General features: G+C 50.2%; 1 protein-coding gene across 3 annotated transcripts in view; it reads left to right on the forward strand.

The window, feature by feature from the left end:
• Txnrd1 (thioredoxin reductase 1) overlaps positions 1-13474 on the forward strand; it is a 64572-nt gene extending 51098 nt beyond the window's left edge. For all 3 annotated transcript variants that reach the window (XM_010631330.3, XM_010631329.2, XM_010631328.2), the window contains 7 exons: positions 439-531; positions 1041-1117; positions 1501-1657; positions 3669-3776; positions 6072-6167; positions 8854-8988; positions 13348-13474. In XM_010631330.3, coding sequence (XP_010629632.1) covers positions 439-531; positions 1041-1117; positions 1501-1657; positions 3669-3776; positions 6072-6167; positions 8854-8988; positions 13348-13410 — 729 coding nt within the window. In that variant the 3' untranslated portion in view covers positions 13411-13474. The remainder of the gene's footprint in view (positions 1-438; positions 532-1040; positions 1118-1500; positions 1658-3668; positions 3777-6071; positions 6168-8853; positions 8989-13347) is intronic.
• The last annotated feature ends 6 nt before the right edge of the window (positions 13475-13480 follow it).

Here is a 13480-nt window from a genome sequence, read left to right on the forward strand (position 1 = left end):
GTGTGTGTGTGTGTGTGTGTGTGTGTGTGTGTGTGTGTGTGTGTGTGTGTGTGTGTTTTCACCATCTTAGTTGTGATTAATGGTTCTGGGTAAATTATGTGTAAGGATCCAGGCAGAGGCTTTGTATTGGTTTGATTTTAGGGATTTTTGGTGTACGTTTTCTGGCTTTCTTCCTTCTGCTTTTCTCTCCGAATTTGACTATTTGAAAGCTGTTTGATAAAAGCCCCTCTGACAAGCAACATTAAGCTGTGAGAAAAATACGGGTACATAAAGAATCACTTCATATCCCGATAATGTTAAGGCGAGGGAGGTGGGAGGGACATACAAGAACTTTCAAGCACATTTTATGTTTCAGCTTGGGCTGGAGAGATGGAAAAGGTGCAGTTATCCTCTTTGATAAGATCTTTGTTTTAGAGCAAAACTTGATCACTTTTGCAGATTGAACAAATTGAAGCAGGGACCCCAGGCCGACTGAAGGTGACGGCACGGTCCACCAACAGCGCAGAGACGGTGGAAGGAGAGTATAACACGGTAAGGACCGGCCAGGCGGGTGCCTTGCGGGGAGTGCGGTGCCTGTGTCTCTCCTGGGCCTCGGAGGCCACCGGGCTGCAGCCGACCACGCCGACGTTACCATTTGCTGAGGGACAAGGGCAGCTGCAGAGTTTTCCACAGTGCTGTCCAGTCACATTCCTTGCCGGCTAGAAAGGCCCAGGCACTGTGAACGGGCTCCGGCTTCCCCATGTCCTTCCTTTGGTCTCCCGGCCACTGCTTAGAAAATGACCTGAAACCGTGGGGGCTCTGGGTTTACTGAGACGTTAACCCCTCTCGTCTCGATGAGAAATGGAAAAGGATTTCAGCTGTGTCATGTTCCAAGGCGTTAAAAAAAGAAAATTAAGGTTTTAATTTAATTTAAACTTTTACATTATTTTCTAAATGAAAGATTTACTTCCAGGTCTGGAAAGTGAAATTAGATGAGCTTAGTAATCAGAAAAATATGACTAAATGACAGAGGTTGTCAATAGTGATTATTAATTTTTCAGGTGTTGCTGGCAATAGGAAGAGATTCTTGCACAAGGAATATTGGCTTAGAAACTGTGGGAGTAAAGATCAATGAAAAGTAAGAAAAAAATACTGTGTCTTATTCGCTATGAGTTTGGGTATTTGCAATAGCGATCCAGTCTAGCGTTTTGGACTTTAGATTTCACTCTTTTGTTTATTTTTTCCTCGCTATTGGGGATTGAACCATGCATGCTAAGCAGAGCATTTTCACTCTTAACTGCTGTATTATCAGGTTTTTCGTAGTTTTCTCATTTCTTTGATTTTCCAGATAATGGCCAGAACAGTCAGCATTTGGTCCCTCTGAGGTTTAATACATTAGTAGATTGTTCTCAACAGGGTCCGCTGAGGGCCTCCTTGGGAGAAGGGGGATTTGGGTCTACTCAGTTATAGTTATAATAATTATAATAGGACTTGGTGATTTTTAACTGAGTGAATTTTCAGGACTGGAAAAATACCAGTCACAGACGAGGAGCAGACCAACGTGCCATACATCTACGCCATAGGTGACATCCTGGAGGACAAGCTGGAGCTGACCCCTGTGGCCATCCAGGCCGGGAGGCTGCTGGCTCAGCGGCTGTATGGAGGCTCCACGGTCAAGGTGGGTGCCTCTTTTTCTGCAGTGCTGGGGTTGGGCTCAGGGACTATGCACCGAGCTATCTCCAGCCCGTTTTTATTTTGTGTCTAGACAAAGTCTCGCTAACTTGCCCAGGCTGGGCTTGAACTCACAGTCCTCCTGCCTCAGCCTCCCAGGCTCTGGGATTACGGTGTGTGCTACTATGCCTGGTTTAAGATACCCTTTTAAAGAATACTCTCATGGCCAGGTGTGGTGGCGCATGCCTGTAATCCCAGCACTCGGGAGGCTGAGGCAGGAGTATTGCTGTGAGTTCGAGACCAGCCTGGGCTACACAGTGAGTTCCAGGTCAGTCTCAACTACATAGTGAGACCCTGTCTCAACCCACCCCCCAAAAAAACAAACAACTCTCAGTTCCCTATTTAGAGGGGGGCAGTTGGGTAATTTTTCAGACCTTAAATAATTTCATAATTTTGTTATGATATCCTAGATGTACTTTATCAGCTACTGCTTATGTATTTGTGACTTTATTATGAAAATTGTCACTTTTGAAGTCACAGTAAGAATAAGAACAGTTTGAACTGGGGATTTAGCTCGGTGGTGCCGCCACCTGCCTCAGAAGTGCAAAGTCCTGAGTTCAATCTCCGGTACCAAAAGAAAAAAAACAAAGTTTGTTCATATAAATTAAATAGTTGCATTTTTCATCAACTTCATCATTACCGTGATAAGTATAATTTTCTATATCTTTTTTTGCCCTATCTAGGCTATAAAAGGATGTGGAGATTAGATAAAGGGGTCGCTGTTCGGAGTGGCCTGTCCACTATTCTGGATGTATCCCCTGCCCATTCTTTTGTTCTTGGGATGTGGATGTACTGCATAGTAACTGCATACTGATGTAGTCGAGTGGGCTTTTCAGAGTCCCTGAGGGAGGCTGACGCTCTTGGCTTTGTTGTACAGGAAAGATCCCACGAGGAGAATAAATGTATCTACCCAGGTTATTGTGTAAAAGGGGTCAGGAATGGACTAGTTAAAGGAGCTTGGTGGTGCCACTTTCCTTGCGTGTCATCATCAGGACTGGCTTCCGGTTGGCTGCAGTCATGAAACTTCGCAGAATGGTGCTAGTAAAATGGACTTGTGACCTGGAGTTATTTTGGGTTGTAACATGATAAAATGTGTCTGTGGCTTTCATTGTCATTTTAATGGCTTTATAGTGATACACCGAGAGTGTGTAGTATTCCAGAGCCACTTCCAATGGCCTTTCAAAGCCGTTTCGGTACTGCTGGTGTTAATGAGTTCTGAGGCGACTCAATGCGCGAAGCCTTTTCTGTGCATTATAAGTATCACCTATTATCGTGGTTATGGTAACAGGATATGTAGCTATGATGACATTAGAATCATAGACTGGGCTGGGGATTTAGCTCAGTGGCGCCGCTGCCTGCCTCACAAGCACAAGGTCCCAAGTTTGATTCCCAGTACCAAAAAAAATTTTTTTTTTCATTGTAATCATAGACTTAAAAAGTAGAACTATTGAGCCAAAGGCATAGAATACTTTTATGGCTCATTAATATGTTTATCTGAGGTTCCAAACAATTCTATTACTTTGTATCACTAATTAATATTAGATGGGGTACCCCTATATTGTGTTTTGCTGTTTTATTAGCAGAGAAATATTGGTCATTATTGGTGGCCTCAGCTGGGAGAGGGGAGGAGAAGCCACAGGAGTCTTTTCTCTCTCATCAGTCTCTCTGGCCTTGGCATTTCCCGTAAGTCAGCAGTTCCCGGTGTAGTCAGTTATTACCTGGGACTGGGACTCCGCAGACTTCCGGTTGAAAATCATTTGCTTTCCTCTCCCAGTTTTGAATCTTTTAGAAATAAACGCCATAGGCCGGGGATTTAGCTCAGCGGTTTGGTGGCCTGCCTTGCAAGCACAAGAACCCGAGTTCAGTCCCCGGTACCAAAATAAATAAATAAATAAATAACTAAGCTCCATAAATCACAAGCTTGCCTGTTCTAATTCTTTTCCTCTGGTCTGAAACAGTGTGACTATGAAAACGTTCCCACCACCGTGTTCACTCCTTTGGAGTATGGAGCTTGTGGCCTTTCTGAGGAGAAGGCTGTGGAGAAATTTGGGGAAGAAAATGTTGAGGCAAGTTCTCTTTTCTTTTCTCTTCTTATTTTACTACTTTTTTCTTCAAAAATTTGAAGCAATTTTAAGTGTACAGAAATGTTAAAAAAGTGTGAACTTCCTTATAACCAGTACCTAGGTTCTTCGTACTGCACTTTACCTGTGCATTTTACTTTTTATATTTCTTCTCTTTGTATCAGTGTCTGTATTTACTTCCCTCTGAACCATCAGAGACTGTGTCATACCCCATACCCCGTATTACCTCAGTGTGTATTTATTATGAACAGGACATTTTCTTATATAACTGCAGTATGCTTAGCACTTTCAGGAAAGTTAATGTTGATAAAGCAGTTTTATCTGATTTACCTATCATTTTTCAATGGACCTGGTAATAATTCTTTTTGCTTTTTAAAGTCAAATTTGTTGGTTTCCTTTGGTAGCAAAACAATATTGTTGAAATATGAAAAATACACCAAAATAAGAAGAAAACTAAAAATTACCTTTAGTGCTACTGCTCTGACCATAAGTAATAAATTGCTTTGCTTCTGACGTTAGGGTCTCATTTATTCTGACTTCACCATTCACCTCTTCTTATGTAGTCAAGGAAGATGCACAGTGTTTCTCTATGCACAACTGATGCTGCTGCTTTAAATCACTTGGGGGGAAAAGCTTCGGATAAAACCTAAATAACCAGATTTGTCATTATAAGTCAATGTCATGATGCAAAAGCCTACTTTAATATTTTATAATTATGTCCTTCATTATATACTGCTGTATTAGCATGTCATACTTGAATCTACTAGGAACACTGACTTTTTTTTCTGATTATGTAGCTTCATTATAGAAAGTTTGAAGAATTAGGGAAACACCAAAAAGGAAATTTTAATACATGAAGAGAGAACTGCTTTTGTTTTTGCGTATTTCCTTTTGTCCTTTTTTCTCTAAGGACTGATGTAGGTTGAGGATCTGCTAATCCAAAGTACTTCAGACCAGAAGTGTTTTGGAGCTCAGATTTGTTTTGTTTTTGGAATATTTGCATCTCCATAACAAAATATGGCTGGACCAAGGTGAAACACGAAATTTGTTTTGTGTACCCTTTCTCATGTAGTCTGAAGATAATCTAACAGTACTTACTTATTGATAGATTGGTTGGTTGATTTTAGAGACAGGGTCTCACTTTGTAGCCCAGGCTGTTTTGTATTAATTTCACGTAGGTATATACACTTACGTTTTTTTTATTTATTTATTTTGGTACTGGGGATTGAACTTGGGACCTTGTGCTTATGAATCAGGTGGCCAAACCGCTGAGCTACATCCCCAGCCCGGGTGTTTAAAAGTGTGATTAAGTCCCCTGGAGTTTTCTCTCCTGTGTTGGTCATGTTGTGGATATTTTCTTCCATCCTTTAATTCTCTAAAAATATCATTTAAAAAATGTATCATCCAGTTTAGGGTTAATTTGTTAAGCCCTTCTTAGATTGTTTATAGTTTTCTACAATTTTAAATTTATTAGTGTTCTTTTTTTTCAAAGATTTAAATTTTAAGTTTCTTAGTAAGTCATATTTATTGATAATTTTTGACCTTTTAACTTACAATTTTCATTACAAAAGTAATGTATTTGAGTTGATATTTTGAAAATTTTGAAGGGAAATGAAGCATACTTAGATTATAAATGTGACTCAGCAATTGTTAGCAGTTGGAGTAGTTTTTTCTTACTCCCTTTCCTGTGTAATTCATTGCAATACCATGATACCAGACATTAAATTTGTGACACCCATTTATAAAAAACAATTTTACGTAGAACCCTGACCGTGTCACCATGGCAGCATGCTTTGCAAGGGCAATGCCCGCATGTTGGATGGAGCTCCTCAGGAAGGGCGTCTGCCCCTTCTGCCCTGGTTCCCGACGCCGGAGGAGGAGGGGAGGAGGGGAGCCTAGACCATCGCTGTCCTTGTCCCCGGCAGCTCTTGGTTTCTTGCCTGACGTTATCATTCCTGTCAGGCAGTAAGGTGCTGTTGAGCTTCTTGGTGTTATTCTTAAGGCAAGGCAGTGAGTACCTGGCTCCTTTCTTTCGTTCCTTTATTCTTTGGCATTATTAAAATTGACTCCTGAAGCTGAGGTACGATTAAGGGATGAGCTCACAGCAGAAGGGCTTGACAGTGAGGAGCTCTAAGCCATCCATCTACTTTTTGGCCAGATCCTGTTCGTTCCACAACTTGTGTAGTTTGGGGATCCCTAAGTACCCCAGGCCTCCACTGGGGCCCGTCTCCGGTGCCCACCACGTACCCTGGAAGTAACGAGCCTGCACTGTCTTCCTAGGTCTACCATAGTTTCTTTTGGCCATTGGAATGGACAGTTCCGTCAAGAGACAACAACAAGTGCTACGCAAAGATAGTCTGTAACCTGCAGGACGACGTAAGTGCACCCGCCGCGTCGTCTTGGTAACTTGGTTAGCGTTTGGCTTGAAGCTCCGTCCTGGTCACAGGACGCGCGTGGCACCCTCAGTGCTCACCTGGGGTGTCCCCTCCCAGTCTCCCCGCTGCGGGCCTCACAGAGGGCACAGCCTGGCTCCGCTGTGGGCCCTGCCCTGCTCCTGACTGGCACGGGCCCTGCACAGCGCCCCCAAGTAGTGAGCTCTCATGAGGGCAGGAGCCCAAGGAGCTTTCTGTGTCTCTGTCACGGACCGCCTAGAAATAGGGAACAGCGTGAAAGCGCAGGGGCAGTGCCAGTTAGAGCTCAGCCACAGCGGGAGGAGCCTTAGTTGGGCTGCTGCCCGCTGCCCGCATAGCCTGGTAACTGAGCCCTCGGGACAACTGCTTCACCTCAGCAGTGCAAGGGGTGAAATAATCAGTGTGCAAACTCTGGTGCTGCCACTCGGCCCGGAAGACGGTGTGCACGCTACTCCAGGTCACGTGTCTGTCCTCTCTCCCCTCCCCTCCCTTCCTCCCTCTCCCAAAATCTAACTGAATCTTAGAAAACTGAAACGTTTGACCTACTGGCACATTACCTTTTAAAATGCTCTCGGTGAAGACATAAATAATGCTAAGGAATCCCTACGTTGAAAGCCTAATGATTTTTTTTGTAGGAAAGTTTATTGAGGGATAGGAAAGGGGAGTAAGACAGGAGGGGTCCCAAATGGGCTGCCTGATTTTTTCTTAATATGAAATGAAATGTAAATAAGCCACATGTCCGTGTCTGCCCCAGACACAAGGACAGTTCAGATTGTTCCCATGGATCTGAATGTTTTAGGACACACAGTCCCTTGGATCCTCTACAAAAACATTTCACCAGGCCATTCATTAATCTACTAGAAGCTGTGATGAATGATGGCACTGCAGAAAGACCAGTGTCTCACGTTAGCCGTAAGTTTAGAGAACTTGGTTGCCCAGAGCCTCCGTTAGCCGTGCATTGTACCGGAGACACAGCAGGAAAACATCGGTGTCTGTTCCGTGCCTCGGGAGAAAGACGGAGGCTGCATGGAGCACTCAGGGAACCCTTCCCGCCGTGCCAGTCCATCCTAGCTGTGGCTCTCTGTCCTCTTCTTCCCCGCTGTTCTGGTGCTGCTCACTACAGTGTGGTAATAGTAACCAGTCTGCCGGTGGCCTGTGTGACTGAAAGACCCGGCCACAGTCCGGGCTGGGGTGTCTCCTGGGACTCCCCGCTGACCTCATTGCAGGGCTGGGGGTCCTTGGTTTAAGTAGTTCGTACAAACTTTATCGTATGCTAGCTTTTCTTCCATTTTTTTCTTAAAATATTTAAACATAAAGCTAGGGAATGTCCCCTCTTCAGATCCAGTGACTGTTATCAGATGTGCTGCAGGGCTGTGCCTTGCGGACATTGGCCCACATAGATGCAGCCTGCAGTAGCTCGGTTCTATTGAGTGCTTGGCAGCTGGAGCACCAGGGCCTCCGGTGACTGTCCAGATTCCTGGTTGAGTTGCATTGCTGCGGAGCTGGAATGCAGTTCCAGGCAGCGGAGACCCCGTGCTGGGGACCATGCCCTTCCCAGGGGAGTCTTGTCCTTCTCTCCCCGCCGACAGACGTAGGACTCTCCTGTTCAGGTTTTTCTGTGTTTGCCGGGTATTTATGGCTATCGACGTTGGAGTATATTGCGTTTTAATGTAAAATGTCAGAGCTGGGGATTTAGCTCTGAGCTCCATCCCTGGTACCAGAAAAAAATTTAAAAAGAATGTCATCCTCAGTAAATTGAGCTTTGCACCTTACCAGTCTTTAGCTTCAGCTTCTCCAACATCGTGGAACATAACTCCAGTATTTTTGCAGTTTGCTGTGGTAACTCACCTCCCGGCTGTCCCTATCCACACCTCAAGCCCTTGGCTGTCTCCTGTGGAGGCCGTGACAGTGCTGTGGCTGCCGAGTGGCTTTCCTGACTGTTTGCAGGAGGCCACTGTCACTGAGATGAGCTCTGCTCCAGGCTGCTGCGTGGGCCGACAGGAGCAGTGGCCGGTCCGGCTTGGTCAGAGGCAGCTCTGGAAAATCTCTGAGGGCCGAGAGTGGCATGGACGGGGTGCTCTGCTCTTGGCAGCTGAAGCCTGAGTTTGAGATTTAGTTTGTCCAGAATAATTCCCGAACACTTCAGAATCGCCAGACCTGTTCCTTCTGCTTTCAGAAGTGTCTTAAGGGCCTTCAGAGTACTCATGGCTCTTTCTACCTGTGAGCCTTAGTTAAGTGATCTATTTTTATTAATTTTTTTTTTGGGGGGGGATACTGGGAATCGAACTCAGGACCTTGTGTTTGTGAGGCAGGTGACGGCACCACTGAGCTAAATCCCCAGCCCAGTTAAGTGATTTTTAATATGAGCAGCTGCTCTGAAGTGTCACAGTTACCACAGGTAGATTTGTGACACACAGAACCAGCCAGAGGACACTTCTACCCTCTGTGACATTCTTTGGCTGGTTAAGGAGGGACAGACCTCTGCCTTTCGGTCTCCGTCCTTGCCGCCTTGCTGCCGTTTTTGTGTGGAGCAGCTGCCTACCACACCCTCTGTATTGACGGGCATTCCTAGGCGGGCCTGGGCGTGATCGCGCTGCCTGGGAAGACAAGGAGTAAACCAACCGGCTGATACTACTCTCTCTTCCCCTCAGGAGCGGGTTGTGGGCTTCCACATCCTGGGGCCCAACGCTGGAGAAGTCACCCAGGGCTTCGCGGCTGCACTCAAGTGTGGGCTGACCAAGAGGCAGCTGGACAGCACAATCGGGATCCACCCTGTGTGCGCAGAGGTGGGTCGCTGACCTCTGAAATGCTGCCCCTGCTGTGCACCTGCACTTCCTGCTCCCAGCTCGAGGCTCCTGTCGCGTCTTAGGTGGTTGGGAGCACTGTGAGCCTGACCCAGAGAAGAGCCTTAAGTCTTTGTCCTTCCCCTAAGTGATCTTAGCATTCAGTTAACCATGGCACTCAGCCCGGAAAGAGCATCGGGGCTTACGGGTGACCGCTGTCGTCTGCGGCACCAAGGAGTGAGGTTGGAAAGCGATGCCTGTAACCCTAGAGCGCAGGGCAAGGGAGGGGACCTCGGAGGCCTGGGTGCCCTGGGGCGGAGCCCGGACATGGCTCTGCGGAGAGCTTCCATGGGGAGAAAGGGGTGGAGTGGAGACTAGCTGCTGTCTCTAGCAGAGCCAGTGATTTCCGAGAATACAGTGTGCTTGCAGACGCGTGTGCCTGTGTGTGTGTGCGCGCGCGCACGCCCCGCTTGATGCCTGCCTGGTTCCCACTGCTGGCAGCACCCACAGCTGACCTCTTCGCTGAGGATGTGCAGCATCAGCTTTGCAGCATGGAGAGCAGCATCTCGGCTTGCTGGGAGGGTCCTGCTCAGGGTTGCGTGCAGCTGGCCCGCTTGCAGACGAGATGTAGGAGCGTGTTGGTGACTGGAGAATGACTGCAGAAAGCTGAGAGGTGCAGACACAGCTGGTGCTGGTGAAGGGTGCGGGTGCATCTTTCCCATGCCTGTGTGACAGCTGATGGGAAGCGGCCGGCTGGCTTGTGTGTTCGGTGAATGTGCTGCCCGGGGCTGCTGTGCCACAGCATCAGGCGTGGGACTACTCGCGGAGAAGCCGGGCAGAGCCACTCTGCAGGGCGGAAACCTGAACCTGGCATGAGAGGCCGAGCTCTCTCCAGAGCCTCCTTGCACTTCCCTTACCTACCTGTGGCTGCGTCGCTGCCCACGGAGACCCTGTTCCCAAATAGGCCCCTTCCACGGGGACAGGGACAGGGCTCACATCTTCTGGGGACACAGTCTGACCCCCAGTGAGCAAATGCAGCCGTCGGAGGTGCCAGTCTCCGGCCTCAGAGCTGCCCTGGCATGGCCTTTCTGGGCGCTTTGAGGGACGTGGGCTGCGCTGGACTCCGTGCATTTGGCCTCATGGTGCCCTGGCCCAGCACAGACTCAGTGCCCGCTGCACGCTGGTCCTGAGTATAACTGCCCTGCTAGGACTTAGCGCTAGCTTCTCAGGGGCTGCAGGCCAGAGAGGGCCAGGACACCTCAGCTCAGGTCCCACACCAGCCGTGGGGCCTTGGCTCAGGGCTTCTTGGGATCTGTATTTTGGTATTTTTTTAAGACAGGATCTCACTATGTAGTTGAGACTGACCTGGAACTCACTGTGTAGCCCAGGCCAGTCTTGAACTCACAGTGATCCTCCTGCCTCAGCCTCCCGAGTACTGGGATTACAAGCGTGCGCCACCACACCCAGCCTCATCTGCATTCTTAACATCTCCTTCCCCTAGGGCCAGTGAGATGCTGGCTGGGGGACTCTCTGGGTCTCTTCTGCTGACCACCGCCTGGCATGGACAGTGACGGGGTGGACCGTGAACCCCTGCTCTCGGTGTCCACACCACTTCTGGAGGGCCACCCTGCAGGCCAGGGTGTGGGGTGCTTGGCACTGCTCCCCAGGATGAGGGGCTGGGTCTTCCAGACACCAGACAGTTCTCCAGTCTACGGGGAGAACCTGGGCTTTAGTTTCACGTGCCTTTCTGGTCCCCCTTTCTCAGTCCGTGTTTACTGGATTTCACAAGTCAGTCCATGGCTGGGTCAGGAGTAATAGCGATCTCAGACTGGTCCTGAGGCCTGCTTGGAACAGAGTGACCACTTCCCGCCCTGCGGGCCAGGTCGCCAGGCACCAAGAGTGGGCTGGGCACCGTTAGGGACTGTTCACAAACCCGGAAACCTCACTCCTGTCGGGGAAGGGGGAGCAGCCTCGGCCGGGGCCTGAGCACCTGCTCTGTGGACCGGGGAGGCTGAGCCTGATCCTCAGGCTGGGTCCGATGCGGTGGGCTGGCCTCACTGCCACGCAGCGGCCCTGAGCAGAACGCTGATCGCTCCCAGTGTGCAGCCGTCATTTCAGCTAATCAAGCAGAAAACGGGTAGCTCAGGGAGAGAGCGGGCATTTGAAAGGACCCCACTGAAACGCCTTGAGATGGATTTGGGGGCTGAGCTTCAAGGTTTGGATCTTTGCTGTTGTTCTGCCGACATTACCCTGTTCTCAGGGGTGGGAGAGCTCAGGCAGGACAATCTGGGTCAGAGAGGAAGCGGGGAGGCCAGCGAGAGCCCCCTGCAGCAACTCTGTATTTTGGAGTTTTGTGACAGGGTCGCGCTGTGCAGACCAGGCTGGCCTTGAACTCCGCAGTGATTCTCCTGCCTCAGCCTCCTGAGTGCTGCGATTCCAGGTGTGCACCGCCACACCTGTTAGCAGCTCTTTGCCTTTGTGGGTGTCCTGTGTGCTGGTGGCTGCCCTCTGCTCATTTTTAAAAAATCACTTTTCATGAAAATCCTAGAATCCCGTTGGCCGTCAGTGGCGGTGGCTTCGGTGTCACCTCGGCCGCGCCAGGAAAACTCAGCAGCTCTGGGCTGTCTGCCCCCGTCCTCAACATAAAATCTATTTCTAAATCAATTCCCGAGAAATCAGACAGACCTCCCGCCAGCCCACTTGCTCTTCGGTGCCCCTTGTGATAAATGGAAAGGACGCGCGTGAATGACTTGCTGTCACGCGTGGTGTGTGTCCAGTCACACATGCTTTAGACGGAGGGGTCGCACTGCTGCTCAGAAATGTGCGTGTTTGCAGTGGCGTCAGCACGGGTGTGAGAGTGCTGAGTGTGCAAGGGTGCCGGTGAGAGTGCTGGTGAGTGTGCAAAGGTGCCGGGGAGCGCGAGAGTGCTGAGTTGTAAAGGCACTGGTGAGTGTGCAAGGGTGCCGGGGAGCGCGAGAGTGCTGAGTGTGTAAGGGCACTGGTGAGTGTGCAAGGGTGCCGGGGAGCGCGAGAGTGCTGAGTGTGTAAGGGCACTGGTGAGTGTGCAAGGGTGCCGGGGAGCGCGAGAGTGCTGACGAGTGTGTCTCAGCGTTGAGCGAGCGTGTTGCAGAACCGAGTGTGAACTTGTTTTCCTCAGTGAGCATGAAAGGGACGGCTGTTTCAGGGTTTTCCTTCTCTGCCAGCAGGGTTGACCCCTTTTCTTACTCTAATTACCACTGCGGGGAAGGTGACTGCTCACACTGTATTTCTTCTGGGTTCGTATCTGAAGATGCTGTCTTTAGCTGCTGGCATCTCACAGTCCTGTGGTCTATTTCTGTAGGCAGCGAACAAAGGCTTGGTCTTTGTTGTAAGACTAAAACAGGTCAGAGGCTTTTCTCAGCATTGTTCCTTTTTTATACAAAAGTATTTCCCCATTTTATTCACAACTATGTCGTCATTTTGTTGGATTTGGTTTGTGGTACTGGGGATTGAACCCACGGGGCCTTTGCACGGAACTGCGGGCACGGTGGCACGTACCCGTAATCCCGGCACTCAGGAGGCTGCTGCCAGCCTGACCTCCAAAGGGCATGGGCACCGTGGCCGTGTGTTCAGAGCCCAAGCTTTTGGAAGTGAGGAGAACAAGACCAAGTCATCGGAGGAGTCCTGTCGGCTCTCTAAGGACAGCAAGAGAGGACAGACACGGCGCATGCGCACGCACCCTCTCCCTCCCTGTCCCTGCTGCGTGCCGCCCTGTGCTCCTCCGGCCCGCTAGGCTGCAGGCCGTCACCGTGCGAGCCTCTGGACCTCAGACTCTGAGTGAAACACTTCTTTCCTTTGCATCCGCTGCCTCGGTGTTCCGTTAGAGGAGAGGAGAGCACAGGGGCCCGTGCAGCCCCTTCCTCCCGAGTCTGCTGACCGCATGACACGGCCCTCCTCAAAGGCGCTTGCTCGGAGAAAGCCTGCCTTGCCGCCTTCCCAAGCTGCCTCGTGCAGTCTCGCGCCCGGGCTTGGTAGATTTAGGTTCCCAGGGCAGAGGCTGCTGTCTGCTTGCTCGAGAGGAGGTGAGATGCGGTTGGGTTGGGCCAGAAAGCAGCCGCGTAAGTCAGACCCGACAGCGGATGGCCGGCTAGCAGCGCCGGGAGAGGGGCGGGGGTTCCGGTGCCAGCCGGGCAGCCAGGCGGGTTCGTGGGCTCAGTCGTGGTTGTGTCACCCAGGAAGGGGTGCCGGCCCTCCCAGTGGGACGGACGATGGTGCCCACGGGTGTGCAGGAACGCATGGAACGCATGGGCGGGTGTTCAAGCATGCGTGCTGCTGCCTGTGCCCCCTCCGCCCCGGTCTGAAGCTGCCCCTGTCTTCCTGCAGATCTTCACGACGCTGTCAGTGACCAAGCGCTCCGGGGGCAACATCCTGCAGGCTGGCTGCTGAGGTTAAAGCCCCGGTGTGGTTGCTGCCGGCTCCCAGCCACCAGGCCTCGGACGGCGGGGCACAGGTGGCG

This window comes from Fukomys damarensis, unplaced genomic scaffold, assembly GCF_012274545.1.
Source record: "Fukomys damarensis isolate Sample0158 unplaced genomic scaffold, DMR_v1.0_HiC HiC_scaffold_15, whole genome shotgun sequence".
In the NCBI taxonomy this organism is placed as follows: Eukaryota; Metazoa; Chordata; class Mammalia; order Rodentia; family Bathyergidae; genus Fukomys; species Fukomys damarensis.